Source organism: Solea solea, chromosome 10, assembly GCF_958295425.1.
Source record: "Solea solea chromosome 10, fSolSol10.1, whole genome shotgun sequence".
Lineage (NCBI taxonomy): Eukaryota > Metazoa > Chordata > Actinopteri > Pleuronectiformes > Soleidae > Solea > Solea solea.
In genome coordinates, this window is record NC_081143.1 from 15,616,608 (window position 1) to 15,636,862 (window position 20,255).

At 41.3% G+C, this 20,255-nt stretch overlaps 1 protein-coding gene across 3 annotated transcripts in view; it reads left to right on the plus strand.

The window, feature by feature from the left end:
• si:dkey-92j12.5 (multiple PDZ domain protein) overlaps positions 1–20,255 on the plus strand; it is a 38,054-nt gene that overhangs the window by 2,721 nt on the left and 15,078 nt on the right. For all 3 annotated transcript variants that reach the window (XM_058641583.1, XM_058641584.1, XM_058641585.1), the window contains exons 3-21: positions 1,224–1,390; positions 2,491–2,718; positions 2,929–2,997; positions 3,153–3,275; positions 3,850–3,933; positions 4,612–4,719; positions 4,823–4,925; positions 5,134–5,225; positions 5,535–5,748; positions 6,016–6,090; positions 8,661–8,740; positions 9,865–10,011; positions 10,566–10,751; positions 10,873–11,034; positions 11,335–11,544; positions 12,149–12,313; positions 13,738–13,861; positions 15,721–15,919; positions 19,651–19,971. In XM_058641583.1, coding sequence (XP_058497566.1) covers positions 1,224–1,390; positions 2,491–2,718; positions 2,929–2,997; positions 3,153–3,275; positions 3,850–3,933; positions 4,612–4,719; positions 4,823–4,925; positions 5,134–5,225; positions 5,535–5,748; positions 6,016–6,090; positions 8,661–8,740; positions 9,865–10,011; positions 10,566–10,751; positions 10,873–11,034; positions 11,335–11,544; positions 12,149–12,313; positions 13,738–13,861; positions 15,721–15,919; positions 19,651–19,971 — 2,857 coding nt within the window. The remainder of the gene's footprint in view (positions 1–1,223; positions 1,391–2,490; positions 2,719–2,928; positions 2,998–3,152; positions 3,276–3,849; positions 3,934–4,611; positions 4,720–4,822; positions 4,926–5,133; positions 5,226–5,534; positions 5,749–6,015; positions 6,091–8,660; positions 8,741–9,864; positions 10,012–10,565; positions 10,752–10,872; positions 11,035–11,334; positions 11,545–12,148; positions 12,314–13,737; positions 13,862–15,720; positions 15,920–19,650; positions 19,972–20,255) is intronic.

The following is a 20,255-nucleotide window of genomic DNA, read 5'->3' on the forward strand; positions in this document are numbered from 1 at the left end:
CACCAGGCTGTGGGTGGTTCGCGGTTACAGGTCTATCCTAGAGAAATGGAAACTCAACGGTGCAGAATTTGCCAGACTGTGGTCTCGTCTAAAGAATTTAGCAACATGAGACACTGCCAAACAGAGGGAAAGCACTGACCACTGCGGCGGTCGGGAAGAGGAGAGACGACAAAGAAAGTGACCGCCAAGCTTTTGAATTCACAGCTGCAGTAAAGAGACTTTTTTAAATGTAATATAATCCTGTCTGTGCCAGTCCTACTGTCTTTACAATGTCTCCGATTTCTTTTTCTGGTTGTATGACTACTTCTTATCTTATTTTAACTGTGTATTGAATATTAAATAATCACAATAGTCAATCAAAGATGGGAGGGGCCTCCGGGTCTAAGATGGGAGGAGTCTGAAACTGCATGGCCTCCTTTCCACCTGATAACCCGAGAGAGAGAGATGGAATTAGATGTGTGTCAATATTTGCAACCCTTTATGAATTGAGCAAACAAAAATGAACCACAAAATCAAAATACACAAATTGCAAATCGATGTAATCATTCAAAATGATTCTATTTTCTTTGTTTGAAAATACACTTTTTGTTTGCAATTCTCGGAATTATGTTTGCTCTGACTCTTTGGCGTTTGAGCTCCCTCACTTAAACAATGTCAAACATCCAGACGGACAGCAGCTCCAAGCCCATGACTACCTTAAGTCCATTGAGCTGCCACTCCAAAACAAACAAAGAAATAAAATAGAATCATTTTTGAATGATTAAATCGATATTTTATTTGTGGTCCATTTTTATTTTGCTGCATTCATAAAGTGTTGATTGCTTTGTGAAAAGTGTTGAACATATTGACACAAGTCTAATTCCACACCTAAAACACAGCTTGGAAACAAAGCACACAGACAGCAGGAGTTTGAGAAAAGAAGCCACAAGATAAACAGTCGACAAGATAACCTCGACTGCAATGATTGAAATGTCATTATGACTGAGATCAGCCCCAGTATTCGTATAAGTGAATCTGCAATCACAGCAACATAGATGCGTTTTTTTGCAAGTGTTGAGAATAGTTTGTTTCCCCCCATCCGTATCCTTTAAGTGTTGACATTCATTTACCTGTTTTCTGGAAGGTTTGATTTTGTGTTGTGGCCACTCAGTGTGAAAAATTAAACACAGAAGATAAAAGCTGAGTCATTTTGTTACTGTGTGGCACAAACGATTTCTCTGCAGATACACAGTGTGCTCTGGACGCTGTGGAGCGACTACAAGCGAAACTGAAGGAGCGAGGAGAGGCACCGACACAGGAGAAGCTCTCCCTTCTCAAGACTGTCCTGCAGAGCCCTCTGTTCCATCACATACTCAGCTTACAGCAAGCTCAGCGGAAGCCCCTCGCCAAGGTACAGCGTGAGCATGAGGCAGGAGTGCGTAGGTGTTTGGTGTATATGGAATTGTGGGTAAGGAGCCGGGAATCTTCCCCAATATACTGAATGCAGAGGAGCCAAACTGGATGAGTAATCATCTTACCTAAGCTCATCACTTAAAGCGCTGAGGAAAAGAGGGAGTGAGACGAGGGTGGAAGAAGAGGAAGAAATAGTATCATGTTGAGGAGTTTGAAGAAGTTCCACATTGTCATAAGTGTTGAGCTGAAGTTTGTGGGAGTGCGGGGTGGATGTGTGTCCTATATTTCCATAATTATTTAGTCACATGAGGCACAGCTTACATACAGTGTATGTGTGTGTGCATATGTGTCAGAGATTTTCTGTGTTTTTATCAGGACTGGTGCTGACATATGGTGGTTTTTAATTATTTATACAGCTATTGCCAAGGCAAGCGTGCATTATGTGGTGTAAGGGTTGCCTAATAATTTTGATGGAATCCGACTGAAATTCCTTTTTTGACCACATGTTTATTAATTGACTAACAATCCTCTAGTTTTTATCCTACCATCCATCACTCTCTTAACCCTTTAACGCTGAGCGTATCACAAACGACACACGTTTGCGCAACCGTAATTACACAACAGTTTGCTATCAAAGCCAACGTGTGCTTATTAGGGTAATGTCACTCGTGGTGTGGCAGGAAGCCGGCGAATCAGCGTCTTTGTCTCCAGAGATAGAATAAACGCCTGTACATAGTTTAAATTTTGTTGGCCTGTTTTTGCACAAAAAAAGGGCAAAAGCACCGTACTCACAGGACATTTTCTGGCCCTTTTATGGTCAAAAAGTCCAGACGGACTTTCTGAGGCTTAGGTGTTAAAGGGTTAACCTCATCCTATTTCTCTCTGTCTCTGTATCTCCACTCTTAAATTAATGCAGCCACCTTTCTATCAACCCTCCTCATCTTTCGTCTTTGTCTTCCTCATCCATTTCCCAGTGGTCTTTTTTTTTTTCTTGCTTTCCTTGTGTCTTTAATCCCAGTCCATATCTTCAACTTAATCCTATCCTCTCACATTTTTAAACCTTATTGTAACGTGTCTATTCCTCCCTTACCCTAACAGGGGAAAGGCATTTCTAAATCTTTGTCCATGAACTGTGGGCAATGCCCGGGCATATCAGTGGGCTTGAAGATGATGAGCCACAGTGACTCCTACACATGGGCCATGGAAAATCGAACGCCCAGCACGGCCAGATCCTTCTACAGGGACAGCAGTGTCTGCTCCCTGGCCTCTCAGGATCTGTCCTTCTCAGACGTTAATCTGAACAACTACACTCACACTGAGTCACAGGTAAGTAAAATAAAGCGCTCACTTCAAGAACCGAGCAATTTCGTTGTAAAACGTCCATCTCCCTCTGTAAAATGTCACCTTTTAAAAATGCATTGTCTCGCGCTGGAGAATATTACGCACTGTTCTCATGTAAAGCTTTAGATTTCACATTAACTCAGTGTCATTTGTGGTTTGCTTTTATTTTATATGTGACATTTCTTTTTTTTTTAGTACTGCACTCCACCTCGAATCTCCCGCACCATGTCGATGGGGAGAAACCTCTCTGCCATTGCTCATGAGGTGCATGAATCTTTTAAGACTCAAATGTGTGTTTATGCAGGCAAACAAATGTGCGCTGTGTTTTCACTAGTTCAGCAACAGCAGAATAAATATTAATCCCCACCTCCACCTCCCTTTTCTCTCCCTGTCTTTTCTTCTAATCTGTGACTCATTAGAGACGGCACGTGGAAATGATTGAGCTGATCAATGACGGAAGGGGGCTTGGCTTTGGCATCGTGGGAGGGCGGAGTACAGGCGTGATGGTCAAGACCATCCTTCCTGGAGGGGCTGCTGGCCGAGTAAATCCACCCGTCAATTTATAAGCCAATCACATAGAGCCAAATCTTAAATTATAGTTTTCATACAGTCAGTCGATGATGAAACAGCCTGCCTAGTTTTCCAATAGCAGTCCTCTTTTTAACTCACTAATCAAGACTCAATAACAAGAAATTGTTGCTGTGGTTAAGAAGGAAGGAATTGGGCTTGTCTCAGGAGGGTCGCCACTTCAAATCCCAGGTTGGGTCAAGGGCTTGTGTACCTTCTCCTGTCCTCGGATTGTGTGTCTTTACTTCTGGTGTGTAAAAAAGCAGTGGCTGTGTGTTGGTGTGTGTGCAAAAGAATAACCAATTTTAATACTAAGCATCAAGTCTGTGTGGGGGGAGCCTTTGTCTTCATTTGCATAGTACACTTTTGCTTCAAAACCCAAAATGCACACACTGGACCTTTAAAGAATTAATACATAAAAAGGGGGAAAAAACAGACTGAAATCCTGTATTGAAGTGAAATGAGTTGAGTAGAATCTGCATAAAATATGTACATATTTGAACAGAGAGCAGTTTTTCCAAATGCCTTTGTTGTAACACGGCTCCTCAGGATAAACGCCTGTGTAGTGGAGATCAGATCCTGCGCATCGGAGATACAGATCTGGCAGGCATGAACAGTGAGCAGGTGGCACAGGTGAGGCTTTACAGTGAGTTTATGGTCAGTCTCATTCTGTAATTATATAATCTTTTTTTTGTTTAAATTGCTTCTGGCCCAGTCACTGTGCATGTGTCTAATGGCAGTGCTATTCAGGGCTTTCTCAGCGGTCCCAGATGGATCCATAGAAAAGCTCAGGCGACTGTCCTGCCCGGTCAACAGAGAAATAAAAGCCAGATATACATTTGCCACGGCAGCCTGTTTAGCTCCATCTCTGAGGTCTGAAACCACTTAAACTCCAGACTTTTACTAGATTTTCAGTTTCCCTTCCTCAGGCCTCAGGGGGCAGCAATGAGCTCAGAGGAACTTGGCACGCCACAATAAAGAAAAAAAAACAGCACATTGTAAGAATTCTCTAAAAAATACCAGAAGTGTTTTCAAACTGGATTCTTGAGGGGGGAAAAAATGAAAGCATAACAATCTGTTGGCGGTTTAGAAAAACAATGTCTGGTTTATTACCTCACGTCTGTTAATGAGCTCTGCCGTTTTCCTGAGTTTTTCTATGAAACAATTTGAGACAGTTCTGAACGGGTCTAATTTATGTCTATCTGTGTTCCCAGAGCAGCTGTCTCTTAACAGCTTTATCAATTTGTGTTATTTGTTTGTTGTTTTTCACACGGTCTTTTTCTATTTTGCACAAATGACCACCTGGCTCAGGTGCTGCGAAACGCTGGTACCAAAGTGAAGCTGCTCATTGCCAGAGATATTACGAAGGACAACCGGCTCTCCTCTCCTACCCTGAGCCATGACAGCTTGGATGGCAAGGTGTGTGTTTAAAGAATAACAGCAACATAAATAACATTGTATTCAAACGGCTTCAAAAGGAAAATAATTCTTTAACAATTTGTATTTTTGTGCTACTTTCTAGCTCAGTGACTGGAATGAAGACTATGAGTTCAGTGTGCAGTTCACTAAAAACACCTGCGGCCTGGGATTGACCATCTCCAGCTACATAGGTGACTTAAACTCAGGTAATAATATCTAACCATCTTGTTTTGCTCTGTAAATATGAGTCATTTATCATTAAGCTCAGTTGTTGGAAATGAATTGGAGTCATGACAGAAGTGTGAAGAAAACCCTCAGTTCATTAAATGATTAATGATGTGTGAGTTTAGAGCTAAATTGCACAATCGATACTTACGTTTCCTTGTTTCCTTGAATTCATCGTGTTCTCCTCAGTCTACAGTGCCGGTGTGGTAGTGAAGAGCATCGTGAAAGGCAGCACTGTTGATCAAGATGGACGCATCCATGTTGGAGATATAATACTCTCTGTGAGTTCCACTAAATAAAAACACAACAGATGGGTTTTTGTTTTGTTTTTTGCTCTCTGAAGACAAATACCTTTATTGTCTCAAATATATTCTCTGCTGAATCTTAACGATTTCAGCATCTCAAAATCTACACAGTTTGCAACTTTTAGTTGTTCCATACAACCCAATTAAGGTCTTTTTAGCTGATAAAAAATGGATTTTCTTCAATTTCTAGTTATTGATTCGCTCCATCCACAAAAACTGCTTCTGTCTGCATCATACATTCACCATTATCATTATTCCTTTCTCTTCTTCCTTTTTTCTCCTCAGGTGGATGGGGTGAGCCTGCAGGGCTGCAGTGAGCAGAGGGCAATGGAGGTGCTGAGAAGGACAGGTCCGCTGGTCAGACTGAGGTTGCTGAGGAAAGCAGTGCATCTGAGTCACATCCTGCCCCCAGTTCCTCCCCTGCAGCCCCTACGACACTCCCACAGCTTCCATGAGGGAAATCCCTACAGAGTGGGCCTAAACAAGATTAAAGAGACAGGTGCTTTTTTTTAAGAAAAAGGGCAAATGTTGACTTGATAGTCTTCAGTAATATCAACTTGCGTATCAATGTGTAAATAATGTGACACATGATCTGCAATATTCGCTCAAAAAAGGGACTAAACATACTCCAGTGCCACTTTGGGTTGCGGGTGATCTTTGCTACCTCTTATGTTGCTTGGAAACTGTACACACTTTAAAAATGTTTCAACTCAAGTCTGCTTGAATCCCTGCGTTTCGTGCCAAAATGTGTTTCCTTGTTTTTCAGGAATCTGTTCTCTGCGTGAGATCTCCTGGCAGGCAGCGTACACCAACAGACGACCCCAATACCATTTCAGAAACAGTAAGCTGCCCTTCCCATACGGCCTCTTGCCACGCTGCACTGCAGCCTGGAAATGGATCATGGGACTCAGTCTGATATGCTAATTAGGCTCGGGGAACAGTAATGTGGCAGCAAGGCATGCTCGTTGATGGGAGTCTATTTATAGTGCCGTGCAGTCATGTGTTTATCTAACTCATTTAACTCATTCCAGATGATTTGTCTCTCACTCTGCCTGCATATATGGCTTTATTTAGACAACGATTTCTGGGCTTGATTAGAGAGCACAGTCGAATAAGCCCTGATTGCTGGGAGGCTTTTAACACATGAACAAGAAAACATTAGTATGCCAAGAAAATTCTAAGATGGTAGCCGTTGAATGTCTGTGTGCATATCGTATGTGGGATTAATATTTGTAATATTTGTAGTGATACTTGTACTTGAATCCCAGCCCAGGTCATTACAGACAACACTAACTGCAACAAGGATACATTATGAATATATGGGTTCCTGAATCTGACCATTTTTATGTCTTATTTTAGGGCACAAGAAAAAAATATGTGTCCATCAACATTACAATGCATATACGCCTAATCTTAATTTGCCACAAATATGCTGCGTTGCATGAACTTCCAATATCTGCTGTGCCACTTATTATGAAATGCCAAGTTTATTATCTGTAACTTGTCTTCTGAGTAGCATAAAAGTCTTCATTATGTAAACTAACAAAATTTGTCATCTGACGTACTTTGTCAATTTCTAAGTCATTCTGTTAAACTAATTCTACGGCTGTTCAGACTGTGCCAGCCTGTGAAAGTGCAATGATCTGTCAAAGTTAATATAGCATTTCTTTATTCACCCAAGGAAGGTGTATTTCTCTTGGCCAATACTATAAAAGAATATAATAATGGATAATAGAGGCGCAATCTAGCGATAAAAAGCATGCACTCGATTTTTATCGCTTTGTCTCAGTTTTGTGGGGGGGATTTATTATGGCAAAAAGAGAGCTGTAACTGCTTTAATCAACTTCCTTTAATAAAATGACACTTACAGAGCAAAGCAGTGTTGATTGTGAAATCAACTACACAGTGGGAAAAAAACATTTAAAGCGTTAAAATTTCAAAAAGACTAATATTTGATATGTATATCTCAGGCAAAAGTAGTTTTAAAAGATTTTAAGTGGAAACAGCAGTTTTTGGGAAGGTGACATTTTCTCCCGCTAGGAACAAATAAGTCAGTTTTTAAAAAAATATCTGACACTGCAAAAAAAGTAACATCTAAACAAGAGATGTAACTGCTTTGATCAACTTCCTTTGATAAAATGACACTTACAGATTCGAGTGTGAGATCAACCACACAGTCAACCGTGCATCAGTGTGCGTCATTTAAACAATGGCAAGTGACCCGTAAGTAAAGCAATGAAACGTGTACTCACGTAATTAAAACTGAGTGAAGTATTTATGCATGGGTCAATACTCACGGCTATTGGTGAGCCCAGTGTCACAGCATTTTTCATTACAGCAAGCACAATACTGCTAAATGCATCAATATGTTGTGCAATGTCTATTTTCCATCATCCGGAGGAAGTTCACTTGCTCTGACCCATGGTACACATATTCATTAGTTTATTCCTTGTTAGCTCCACTAGAAACATCATTTGGACTTTATCCATGAAGTTCTCCTTGTCAGCCTTCAGGTCTGTTGCTCTCACCAAAATGTGTACCGAGCTCTCCAACTGCAGCTCAAGAAGAGCTTTTTTTTTGTCCAAAATCACCTGCTTGGGTTCATCAGTGCCACAGTCACACACAGAATAATTCAACAGACCTGTTCTGTCCTACACTACCATGAAATAAACAGACCACGTGTAGGCAGAAGCAGAGTCATTTAGAGCAGGATCACGGTTGGTGCTGATACTAGCAGTGGCTCCATTGCAAGTAGCAGATGTTTCTGTCCTTCCAGAAGTTGTTAATGACATGAAAAACCTTCTTGTGTCCCTATTTTAGACTCAAAAAGTTTGCTTGTTAGCTCTGGCTCCTACAACTGCCTGTTGAACACAGAACTGTAAGGAAACACACAGGTGTTCCCACTTCATGTTCTGCCAATTAAAGTTCCTGCAGGATTTCTACGCCAAGGGTAGAACTAATATTAGTTCAGGGGCCACATACAGCACAATTTGATCTCAAGTGGACCAGACTAGTAAAATAATAGCATAATTACTAATGAACACCTTTGTATTACATTTAATTTCATGTTTTTATTTTACAAAACATGAAATTTCTTGAGAAAAATAAGTGCAGTATATTATGTATATTACAATATTATGCATTACAACTCTAAGTGGATCTACAAAGGCACAAACATTTAGACACAGGAACTGAAAAATATAGTATTTCACATTGTGATTAGATTCATATTCATCCTGCGGACGGAGTTTGGAGTTTGGTGGGCTGGTTCTAGCTTTTAAATTCTTAATTCGCTTAACGTGATACCGATAATAATATTTGTTCCCTGTTTCCTGTCATTACATTTCATTTTGCATATTTTTCTGTGTGATATGAGGGTGATTGTCTTTGTTTATATGCATCATTCTATAGACGTGAAACTGACAGCAGACGAAGAGGACGACCTAAGGAAGAGGTGGCAGCATGCAGTTGGACCACGATATGAAGTTATTGTAGGTTGACGAGATGAGAATTTAGCATAACATGGAATTTTAGTATGTTACATCCAGTGTTGGGCAGTATTTATTACTTTTTTACTGTCATTTCAAAGTCATTCGTTACATTATGATATTACTGTCTTTGAATTGTAGGCTAAGGCATTACACTACTTTTGCATTACTTTCACCAAAATAACTGAATCAATGGATCTTATTGCGGTAAATGCAGCTCATTACAAATTCAGGAGGAGGTGATGTGGTATGGCATAATGACTGAGCTAGGCTTAAGGCTAACAATAGTACAATATAATGGCCGCAGTAAGTCACGCTAACTTTAGGCGTATTCATATTGACACTGTATATTGTATTGTATATTGTTTTTGTATGCTTTATCTGTCGCTGTTCTGGTGGCTATTTATATTATAGTCAATAGCCCAGTAGCACTAACCTGTTGAGGCAATGATAGGCTATCAAGGTAAGCTATCAATGATTGCTTACCTTGTCGTTGCTAGCCTGGATGCGGATCTTGCTCGCACTTTTTCTAAAAGATGGAGAATCCGCTGTTGAAAGTGGCAGCATAACTTCGACAACTCACTTCTTGTGGCTCAAACATCGCAGGACGGGAGAATGTTAGTTTTTGCTGCTTATTTTTTTTCTCCGTTTTTCAACGTCGGTTTGCTTTCTTTTGGTTACTAGCTTAATGTTAGCGTGGCATGCGCGAGATGTTGCGTTAAATTACTTGCGCTGTTTCGCGAGGTAGACAGATATTTTGGTGTCGCACGCAAAGTGCTCTGACGAACTGAAAATAATGAGCATATGTCCATCTCCCGAATGAAGAGTCCAACTCTGGTGCTGCAGTCTTTTTTTCTCCTCTGCTAATCTTGGCGAATTGGTATAAAAACCACACACCACTTAATTTCGGGTTTAAAATGAGATTTGTACCGAGTAAAACATTACATTACCGCGTAACAGCAAAAGGTAAATGCATTACAGTAATTGCATTACTTTTGTAACGAGTTACTCCCAACACTGGTATCATAATTATGTGTAAACCTTGTTAATTCATTGCATTCATTATGTATTTCAAGACTAGAAACCCACATACAGAGTATGACGTCTACTCATAATTGTTCTCTCAGGTGTGTCAGCTGGAGCGTTTCAGTGAGTCAAGTGGTCTGGGCGTCAGTCTGGAGGCTCGAGCAGGACATCATTACCTGTGCTCCGTCTTACCTGAGGGGCCCATTGGCCAAAGCAATAAGATCTTCACTGGAGACCAGATATTAGAGGTAACCCAGTGCAACTCCTGATCCTTTAATTGTTTGGTAATGATTTGTGAGGGGTTGATTGCTTTGGCATGTGTGGGATATTTAATGGAAGACCAAATAAAAAAAAACATCTTTAATTTATAGTACCATAGTTTCTCTCATGTTTTTCGGCTTTCATTCATGCAGATAGGAATAGCAGTCTGTTCTTTAAAGTCTTTGTGGAACAGCATATGTGGGGAGAATATTGCCTACACACCTATCTAATTAAGGTAAACACACAGTGTTTGCCACCGAAACCACATTTTCTTTCCCTTAATGCAGAGAAAGCAGAGAAAATCATACTATTCTTCCCTTCAACTCTGCAAGTTCACACGGATCAGTCATCGGGATTCAAAGTCTGATGAATGCTTGGCTTGTGCAGTAGCTCGCCTTATAGAAAGCCCTGCAAACGTTGTGTCCTTTACTTAATATATTTATATTTGTGTAGTAACAAGTCAAGGTACATTACATAGGAACAAGGTCTAGATATATATTATGTGCAGAATATATTCGTAAATAGTGTATTTTCCTGGCAGGTGAATGGGATCCCTCTCATTGGACAGACACATAAGGAGGTCATCAGGATTCTGAAGGAGCTGCCGATGGATGTTTGCCTGGTGTGCTCACGAATTGTAGCCCCTGCAGTTCCTGACAATGATGACGAAGATGATGACGATGTCCATCTCACCCTGAAAGAGCTGCTGGCTGAGTTTAATGACAAGGTGAACCCAACGGGGGATTAAGTTTTTGTGTTTCAGTCCTTTTGAACAGAAGTTCAACATAATTAAGGACACAGAGATGCTGTTGCCGTGCGTGTCGTCTCATCTTCCTTCTCCGTCCCAGTTGGACCAGGGCTGTGTCATTCCGTGTCCCACAGCTGAGGACATGACCAAGCGTGGTGTGACACCCGTGTCGCCTCCTCTGGCCATGTGGGAGAGAGAAGCTCAGGTGGTCGAGCTGGAGAAAGGCGAGTCAGGACTGGGCTTCAGTATCCTAGACTACCAGGTCAGAGACATGCCCCTGAGCTTTCTACAAATAGAACAGACTGGAATAGGCCGGAGTCTAAGAATATCAGTGTTGAGTTGAATAGGGTGAACACTAAGAAAATAGAGAGGCAGACTTTTATAATCTGCTGGTAGATTTCTTATATTCTGTGTATGACTGCTCTTAGACTTATGAGCCACGCAAATAACGAGTAGCTTTATTGCCATTGTGTGATCTTATCCCGTTTTTCCCCCACATTCATCTTTTATCTCAAAAATATCAAGAACATAACCACCTCTGTGTCTTTACCTTTATGTCTAGGATCCAGAAGATGCCACTAAAACAGTTCTGGTAATCCGGTCCTTGGTGCCAGGAGGTGTAGCAGATCGAGACGGCCGCTTGCTTCCTGGTGACCGACTCATGTTCGTCAATGAAACTGACCTGGAAGGCTCAAGCCTGGATTATGCTGTGCATGTGCTAAAGTCCACAGCCTATGGCCCTGTCTGCATTGGTGTTGCCAAACCCCTGCCAGTATGTACAGATCATTGAAATAAAGTGTTTTATTTTATATCTGTCAGCAGAGTGGAATGATATGCAATGAGGCTTATAGTCTCATGCAGATATCAAATATGTTAAATGATAAATGCACATAGTTTGGTGCTCCAATCTCTTTCTCCATTTATTTATATGTTCACACATTATATATTATTTGCAAAACTGTAAGATCTGCCCTGAATATACAGTATATTCATTACAATAATTACAACATATTTGCAATCCAGAAGATTTAACATTTCAAAAACAGTTGCAGTTACATTGGCGTACTGTTTTTTTTCTTGAGTACTATATTTCTTCTCCTTTCAGTTTTGGACTGTGGCTTAGTAACAAGGGAGAGAGATTCCAGTTACAGGCCATCTGAATTTTTAATGCAGCTGAGAGATTAACACAATGCTCAACAACACTACAGATGGAGAGAGAAGGGGAGAGGAGAGGGTGTCTAATTTACAGTCACCTCCTTTAGCCTGTTTGCCTCGCTGTGAATTTGCTTACTTTTGAAGCACACAGTTAGTTTTTCAGTGAATGTTCATTTGTTTTCCAAACTTTTATCGTTTGGAATTTTTTTTTTTGTTTTCAGCTGGAATTGTGCGGCAGCTTGACACCCATCTCAGAAAGGAGCACGCAGGCGTCCTACGATGAAAGCCTCACGCAGGACATCCTGCTAGCTGAGGGGGCCGAGGACATCACCAACAGCTTCAACTCTGAGGACAGCAGTGTTACCAAGCAGTGTTACAGTAAAACGGTATGTAAGACCCAAAATTTAGCATGGCAAACATGAGAAATGAATGTTACGTGCTAGAATGCCACGATAAAAGATGTTGGGAAATATTGCTCAGAGGGAATCAATTTCTATTTGTCAGCAGCTGCTTTCTGTTTTTTTAATGTTAAAATGCTGTGATTAGGAGAAACACAGTGTGTTGTATAGCTCTGTGTCATCTAATAGGTTGTTTTGGTTTTTTTGGCCATCAAGCATTTGCTCCATGCTTTAGACTCAGCAGGAAACATTTTGCAGTGACAGTTACAGTAACACTGCAACAGTCCATCACATAGGAAGCGTTGCTCATTACCATGCATGCCTACGATTCTGTGGGAAGACATTTTAGCTGCTCTACAGGAGATTACCATGGCTGCGTTTGTTCTCTCTGTCCATGTTCTATAATGGGGAGCTTAGAGTCAGCTGTATCAATATCACTGGGTCAGGTACAGAGAAAGTGCTCAGTGTCAAAGACTTGCTCGTCCATTGTGGCCTCAACTCAACCACCTTTTATACTCACTTTTGCTTAATTACCCACAATTGCCTCTCAATGAACAGTGTTTACTGCATTATCAACACAGGCACCTTGTTCATGCAAGGACACTCATTTGCTACCACACTGTCTCTTACTCACAAAAAGACACACATCAAGTGTTAGTGTTTTCATCAACAACATAACAATTTGTTATCAAGGCAGCTTCAGAAATGTCAATGCTGCTTCTGTTATTCTATAAGGGTTCAAAGAATAGCTCCTTGTTGCCCCTTTTCTTTGTAAAGTTCTCAGCAGAAAAAAAAACGTTCAATTTCAAAAGCATTCATCCATGACGTTAAGAGATGTTTGATGTTTTTGTTACCAGAATCAGATAGTGAGCAGTTTGTGTGCGCTGCTCAGAATCAACGCTGTTTTTTTAGTTTTTTTTTTATTATTTTTTTGTTTAACAGACGCCTTTAACAGATTATTCAGCTACACAGATACCATGACTCGAGGCTTTATGGGTTAGTTTGTCTAACACGTTGGTTCATATCTCTGCAAATACTCAAAGGATTGCCTTTTAACCTGCACAAGCATGTAAGTCGAAGTAGGTTTTTCAATGGTATTTCCTATTACGCCACAAGACACAAAATGTCCACAAAAAAAGAGGATGAACTGTAATAGTTTGGATCTTTTTGTTTGCTTTTAGCACCACTGTCAGGTCAAATTGTCCACTACTTTGGTTTCTGACCAGAACTATAATGATCGTTCTATAAATATCAGCCTCACTTTGTGTTGACCACAATTTTTAGCACATGTCAACACAGTAAACTAAGATAACAAACATGTTACACATTGTGTCTGGTCAGCATCACCACCACCACCACCTCTGTGGCGACGTATAGCTTCACCGAAACCATCTCTGTTGTGTCTCTCCTAGGAAAATCAGCTGCGTAATCGCTTCGGCATCATGGAAGACAGCGAGAGCCACCGAGCCCCACCTCTGCCCCCCCGCACCAGCTTTGAGAGGACAATCACTGTTGTCCGGGGCAACCGTAGCCTTGGTATGTTCTCCGTCTTTCTCATGGTGATGGTGTCTGGGTGTGTGTACATCGCCGGCATGGCGATAATGACACTAATGACACTAATAGGTGGTGGTGATGACGACTGCCTAGAAGAAGAGTGGTGAAGTGGTGTGCTCCTTGTACCTGACAGGGGAGATGACAATTATGTGCATGCGTGGGTGCGTGTTCTATGTGTGCGTTTGTGTGCATGCTTTACACGCGTGTGTTTTTGTATTTGTGTCGAAAAGAGACAACTAAAAGGTGTGAAATAGTATTTAGAAATAGTTTCAAACTCATATTAGTTTATTATTTTGAATGGTGACGTTGAGTGCATTGTCTTTAACTGCTCCAATAAAATCTGTTGTTTGGTTCAAACGTGACAGAGAGCAAACAACAGGTCGTAAGGCGCTCCTGCACTTGCATCTAAGGGCTCGATGCAAAATATGAAGAGACAAACTCAATTATATTCTAATACAAAATGCTCGAACAGGGCAACACACTGTGAACACACACTGTGAATGCATAGATCTGCGCGCTCTGTGTGTGCATGTGTGAAGAGTTTAAAACTATGTAAATTAACACAGGTAGAAGAAATCAAGGCGAGAATAACACCGTCTCTCTGTGTTCTTTGGTCGTCGTCGTGTGTTACAGCAATGCACAGTTTCCTGGAATTACACATGACTGAGTGGAGGATTTACATTTTTCTGTTGTGTTATTTTTAGTTTTGAAAATGTGAAAAGCTTCAGTAGGGACAGAGTTACCATTTGTACATACCTGTAAGGCTTTAACATGGGCATCATTATCATTATTATTATTATTATTATTAATATTAATAATATTAATAATAGCTAATTGTTCCACTCTACTTTCTTCCATTTATTATGTGCCATGTAAAATTCTATGGCTATTACTATGGCTTAATGCCCAGTAAGACATATATGTACCGTGACTAGAATACTTCCTACTGTGACTATAGCTGCGTAGAAATGAAAAATGGTTGATCTGTTTTTGTTTTTGCCTTGCTCATCTAGAAATATAAAAATAAGCAGCCTGTTTATTCGTCTATGCTATACCATAAATACATTCAGATTCTGCTGTATCTTTGCAGTGCAGTTTGTTTTAGAACCACATGTCCTGCTGCTGTATTTCAAAGTATTGTATTTCAATTGTGAGACTTTCGCGACGACGTCTTCAAACTCTTGAATGTCTGTCTCCTGTTTGTCCTGTCCAGCGTCAGTAGCTGTGTCTTCAGTTGATTGTATTCCAGGCACTATGATTGTATTGTAATTTGAATGTCACACTGAAGACAATAAACTATTTATTTTATCAAACATAAGCACATAAGTCATTTTTCTTTGACCAACTTCAAATTATGTACGACCATAGTGTTGTCGATGGCGCCTATAGACCAGAATACCTCATTTGTTGTCTCTGCAGTGTGTGTATGTGTGTGCAGGAGGTGCGTGTGCATGTCCGTGTAATGCCCGATTTACCTGCGTCTGCCTGTTTGCATTAATGAAGTGTTTGTGTAATCCGCCTAGCATCCAATTTGAGATAGAGTTCGGTGTTTGTACGACTGGCATATTTTACCCCTATAGTCACCTGTGCCCTCTGTGTATGTGTGTGTGTGTGTGTGTGCATGCATATGCATCTAATATGAATGTGACTGTGAAGGATGGTGCTCTGTCAGACATGTGTAGCCATGTTGGTGTGCTAATCTGCCCTCTGTCTATGCTGATTATGCCACTGTCAGGGGTTTGCCTGTCTGTCTGGCATGTTGTCAAATCAGCCTTAGCCAACCCTTAACTCACCTGTGCTTCTGTGTGTGTGTGTTTGTGCACGTGTGTGCGTGTTGGCAGGGATGTCGGTGAGTGCTATCAAGGATGGCTCCGGCATGCTGGTGCGCAGTGTGCTCCAGGGGGGCTCTGTTAGCCAGGATGGCAGGCTGGGGGTGGGGGACGCCATCTTGGCCATCAATGGAGAACCTACCTCCCACCTGACCAACGCCAAGGCCAGGGCCATGCTACGCAGACACTCTGTCATTGGGCCAGAAATGAGGTGAGGAGCCAGACACTGTCCCAACTGCATTTCACAATGAACATGGTCCCCGCTGTGTCACAATATGTTGTGGTTCACACACACACGAAGCTCTAGCAGCTCTTACTACAACAGCATTTTAACGTTTCCTCACAATATGCCTTCTGCACATCGATTTTCATCAAGCGACAGCTGGATGTGCAACTGTTTGTGCTTCGTCCTCTTTACAATGGCTGAAGTGCTGCTTAAACCGTCACACTTTTAATTGCAATGGAAGATTTATGAGTCAGATAGACCACATGAATCATCAACTCCAGTTCTGGTGGTTCTGATAGAAGATGTGTTGTTTCTACCGATGGCGTGTATTGAAACAGAGGTGCAGCACTTACTTTTCCTAGTAAAACCTCTGCACAGGTCAAAACTGGGCTTTTATGAATTTATACTAAATTACACCAGCAAACAAGAAAAATACAGGTGTAACCGGTGCAGGAAAAGTAAGTTGAGGTCACACACTCGTATATTTAGGTTTAGTCTTTGCAGGAGCACGTCTTGATGCAGTATCAGAAAACTATCAATAAATCATCGCAGGAAGTGGACTTGCCCTCAAAAGTAATTAGAAGAACAGATTGGCCATGATGCTTCCTATTCCCAACCTCTTACAAACCCTCTAATAATACTAATAGAGTTTCCGACACTTTCAAATCCCCAGCTTTGCCCCTGGTGTGCAGCACCAGAGGTACTGTGGATGCTTTGAATTTTAATAAGATGAATAACACAAAATAACTTGAAAGCTGAAACTCGTGCCCATTGCTGCTCGTCAACTGCATCGTAAGTGTGCAGTGACTTGTTGCTACACAGTGTCGACCCTTTTAACTGCTGTTGCTATGCCACAAACAGGAATCGTGTGAATTGCGATGCACCAGGTATAGGTAACACATAGTTACACATAGTGTTGTTCAAAATGAAAATGGCTCAGAGAAGCTGTAAAGTAGGATTTGTTGCACGTCATAGTTCAAATGCAGCTTTGCTTCAAAAATTCCGTTCGTCTTTAAAGGGGAGCTGCAAAGGTCCTTTGAGGAACAAAAATCAACCACCAAAAAAGTAATTAAATACCGCTCACATTTTCTAGATCTGTCCACGCAGCTCTTGACAGTCAGTGTGACTCAAATAAGTGAGTATATTGTATTTATATATATATATATATATATATACATGACTGTAAGTGTGTGCTGTCCACAGTCACAAACATCACTTTCACTATAAATGATCTTTTCACACGTTGGATTTCCATTATCACCTTGTTTTTGACGCCTCAGTCATGGCTGAGTGAGGAGCTGCTGTCATGTTAAATTAGATTAGATGATGAAATTTTGAAGCTTGCCCAAGGGGAAATTGGGGGAAATTATTACTTGTTCTAACATCAGCAGTTATGGCTCCACAGTTAAAACTCAGCAGCAGCCGACTGGCGTCCTGCCCCACCTTCACCACCCTGCTGCCTTGCAAAACACCCACTCACTCACTCACTTTCAGCCGGTCTCTCCCTCCAACTCTCTCCTGCTAGTATACAGAGAAACACACGAACACACACACACACACAATGTCTTTCAATGGTCTAACCTCCAAAAACACCTTTTTCCTGCTATGGGAAATATCTCTGAATAATTCATCACTCAGCTCACCTTGAACAGTGCGCCTCTGAATAAAAGAGTGTTTTAAAGAGCCTCTCATAGATGCACACACAAGACTCACACAGATGACACACACTTTCTTCATTACCAACACACACACACACATACACATACATCCAGAATGCTCACCACGCTGCATCTTCCTGACAACACTGCAGACAAACTAGCAGAGGATGGAGGCAGTTGAGTTGCTTTGGCAGCGACTGCATATGACAGACATAGAGGGGTGCAGGTGTGTCACTATCAAACTGCCTCTGTTGAGACAAGACAGTGTTGTCCACATGACAGAGTCAAGAAACCTTAGCACGGAGGATCTCCATATTCAATCTGCCACCATGAGTCTCCTTAAGCGGGATTCAAACAGCGTGTCCGCCCGTATTGTTGCACCAGAATGGAGGCGGAAGAGGAGAGCGGGCCGACTTTCATGATGTCCTTGACACTTGAAGTTAAATGACGTCTTTGACACAATGATTTAGACGGCGGCTTATGGCAGATAACATTTTTATTTCAAGTGTTCCAGAATCTCTCAGAGATGGCTTGGAATCCAAAATGTATTATTTATTTATTATTTATTTTATCCCAAAAAATATTTGTTTTTAAAAATAAATAAAAATGTAGTCACTCATCTTTTCCGTTTCAATTTTTCTTTTCATCTTGTACCAGTGGTCGTGCTGATGGAGTGGGGCACATCTATAATTTTAGAGCACTTAAAAACTCATGTGACATGGAAGACAGTGGCTTCAGTCGATTGTAAATGTTGTTCTGAACTCATAAACAATTTAACATTATCATTTTTTTGTCACCAAACTCAAAAGTGCTGATGGAAATGTCTGACTAACGAGCAAACAGACTAATGGATAATACTCAAAGCATCAGCCAGTTCAACATAACAGCAAATCTGATCATCTGCTTTCTTACCAAGACTAACGTAGATGAGAAAATTGACACTACTGTCAATCAGGCTCATTATTGACAATCAGACTTCACTAAGGCATTGTGCTCCGTCTGCATACAGTGTCTAATTATGCATGGCTTTACATACATGAGTTATACATGATGTTCCAAAACATTACTTATTAAATCATTTCAATCATTCCATTGCTCTGTATTTCTTTCTACAACATAATAATCAGAGGTGGAAAGTAATGAATTACATTTACTCGCATTACTGTAATTGAGAAGGGTTTTTTGTGTACTTTTTAAAATTTGTAATTTTACTTTTGTTACGGGACCACACGGTGGTCTAGTGGTTAGCACTCTCGCCTTGCAGCGAGAAGACCCGGGTTCGAGCCCCGATTGGAACAAGGGCCTTTCTGCATGGAGTTTGCATGTTCTCCCCGTGTGTGCGTGGGTTCTCTCCGGGTACTCCGGCTTCCTCCCACAGTCCAAAAACATGCAATGTGGGGATAGGTAAATTGGACACTCCAAATTGACCATAGGAGTGAGTGTGAGAGTGAATGGTTGTTTGTCTCTATCTGTGTGTGGCCCTGCGATGGACTGGCGAACTGTCCAGGGTGTACCCCGCCTATCGCCCGATGTAGCTGAGATTGGCACAGCACCCCCCGCGACCCTCTGGTGGAGGATAAAGCGGTAGATGATGACTGATGACTTTTGTTACGTTTTTAGTATGTTTTTTTTGGCCTGAATTAAAAAATTGAAGCGTTTGTGACCTTTGACCCATTTTGACTGACATATTTTATTTTGTCCCCTTGTCCTTGGTGCACGACACAAGAAAAAAACACACGACACAAGTAAAAAAGTTAGAACCCCAACCTTGTTAAAGGTTGGGGTTCTAGCTACTTTTTTACTTTAACGAGTGCATTTTACTTGTACTTTTACTGTAAAATGTTATTAAAATAGTGGTACTTTTACATGAGTAGAATATTTCAGTACTCTTTCCACCTCATGCATATAATCATTCACTGAGATGTCATGTCATGAGTCCTGTTAATGGTTTATTGTTTAGTGCTGAGTGTGATATGAACGTGTACGTGTGGAAATACAGTAACAAGTAAACTAACGTCATTTTAATATTTACACATTTTCTTTTTCCCCACGTCTCAGTGTCACCTACGTCCCAGCCCGCCAGGTGGATGAACACCGATCCCGTCTGTGTTTGCCCCCTCTAGCCTCCATCGCAGTAGACAGCATGTCTCCTTCACCCACTCCACCAACACCTTCTCCTGAACCTATACCAGGCCCAGGCAGATCCTTTAGTCCACACAAAGCTCCAGCTTCACATTCACACAGCCTTAAACTCTCCACCTCGGTCAAAGTTGAAGCTGCAGCTCCAGATTCAGCCACAGTCAGAGCGTCTCCTTCATTCAACACTACTTCGAAAGGCCGAGCCATCGTTCCCACCGTCTCCCCAGCGCGAGATTCAAGGTAATGTAAGATCCAGAGATTTCAGCCCATTATTTATGGTCACCTAATCCCCTCCCAGGCCCTGGAGTGCAAGATAAACCTGTCTCAGGGTTTATTAGACGTCAAGGCTCCAGCTTTACTACATGTTGATATGTTTGCTGCAGAAAATTCGCACAATGAAACAGTTTTACATCCTGAGTTCTACAACGTGTTAACCTCAGGCTTTAGATTTTCTTTTTATGTCGGGCCGTGATTTTTTGACTGTCACGCATTACGGCAGCGTAAGTTACACTAATGATTCAAGT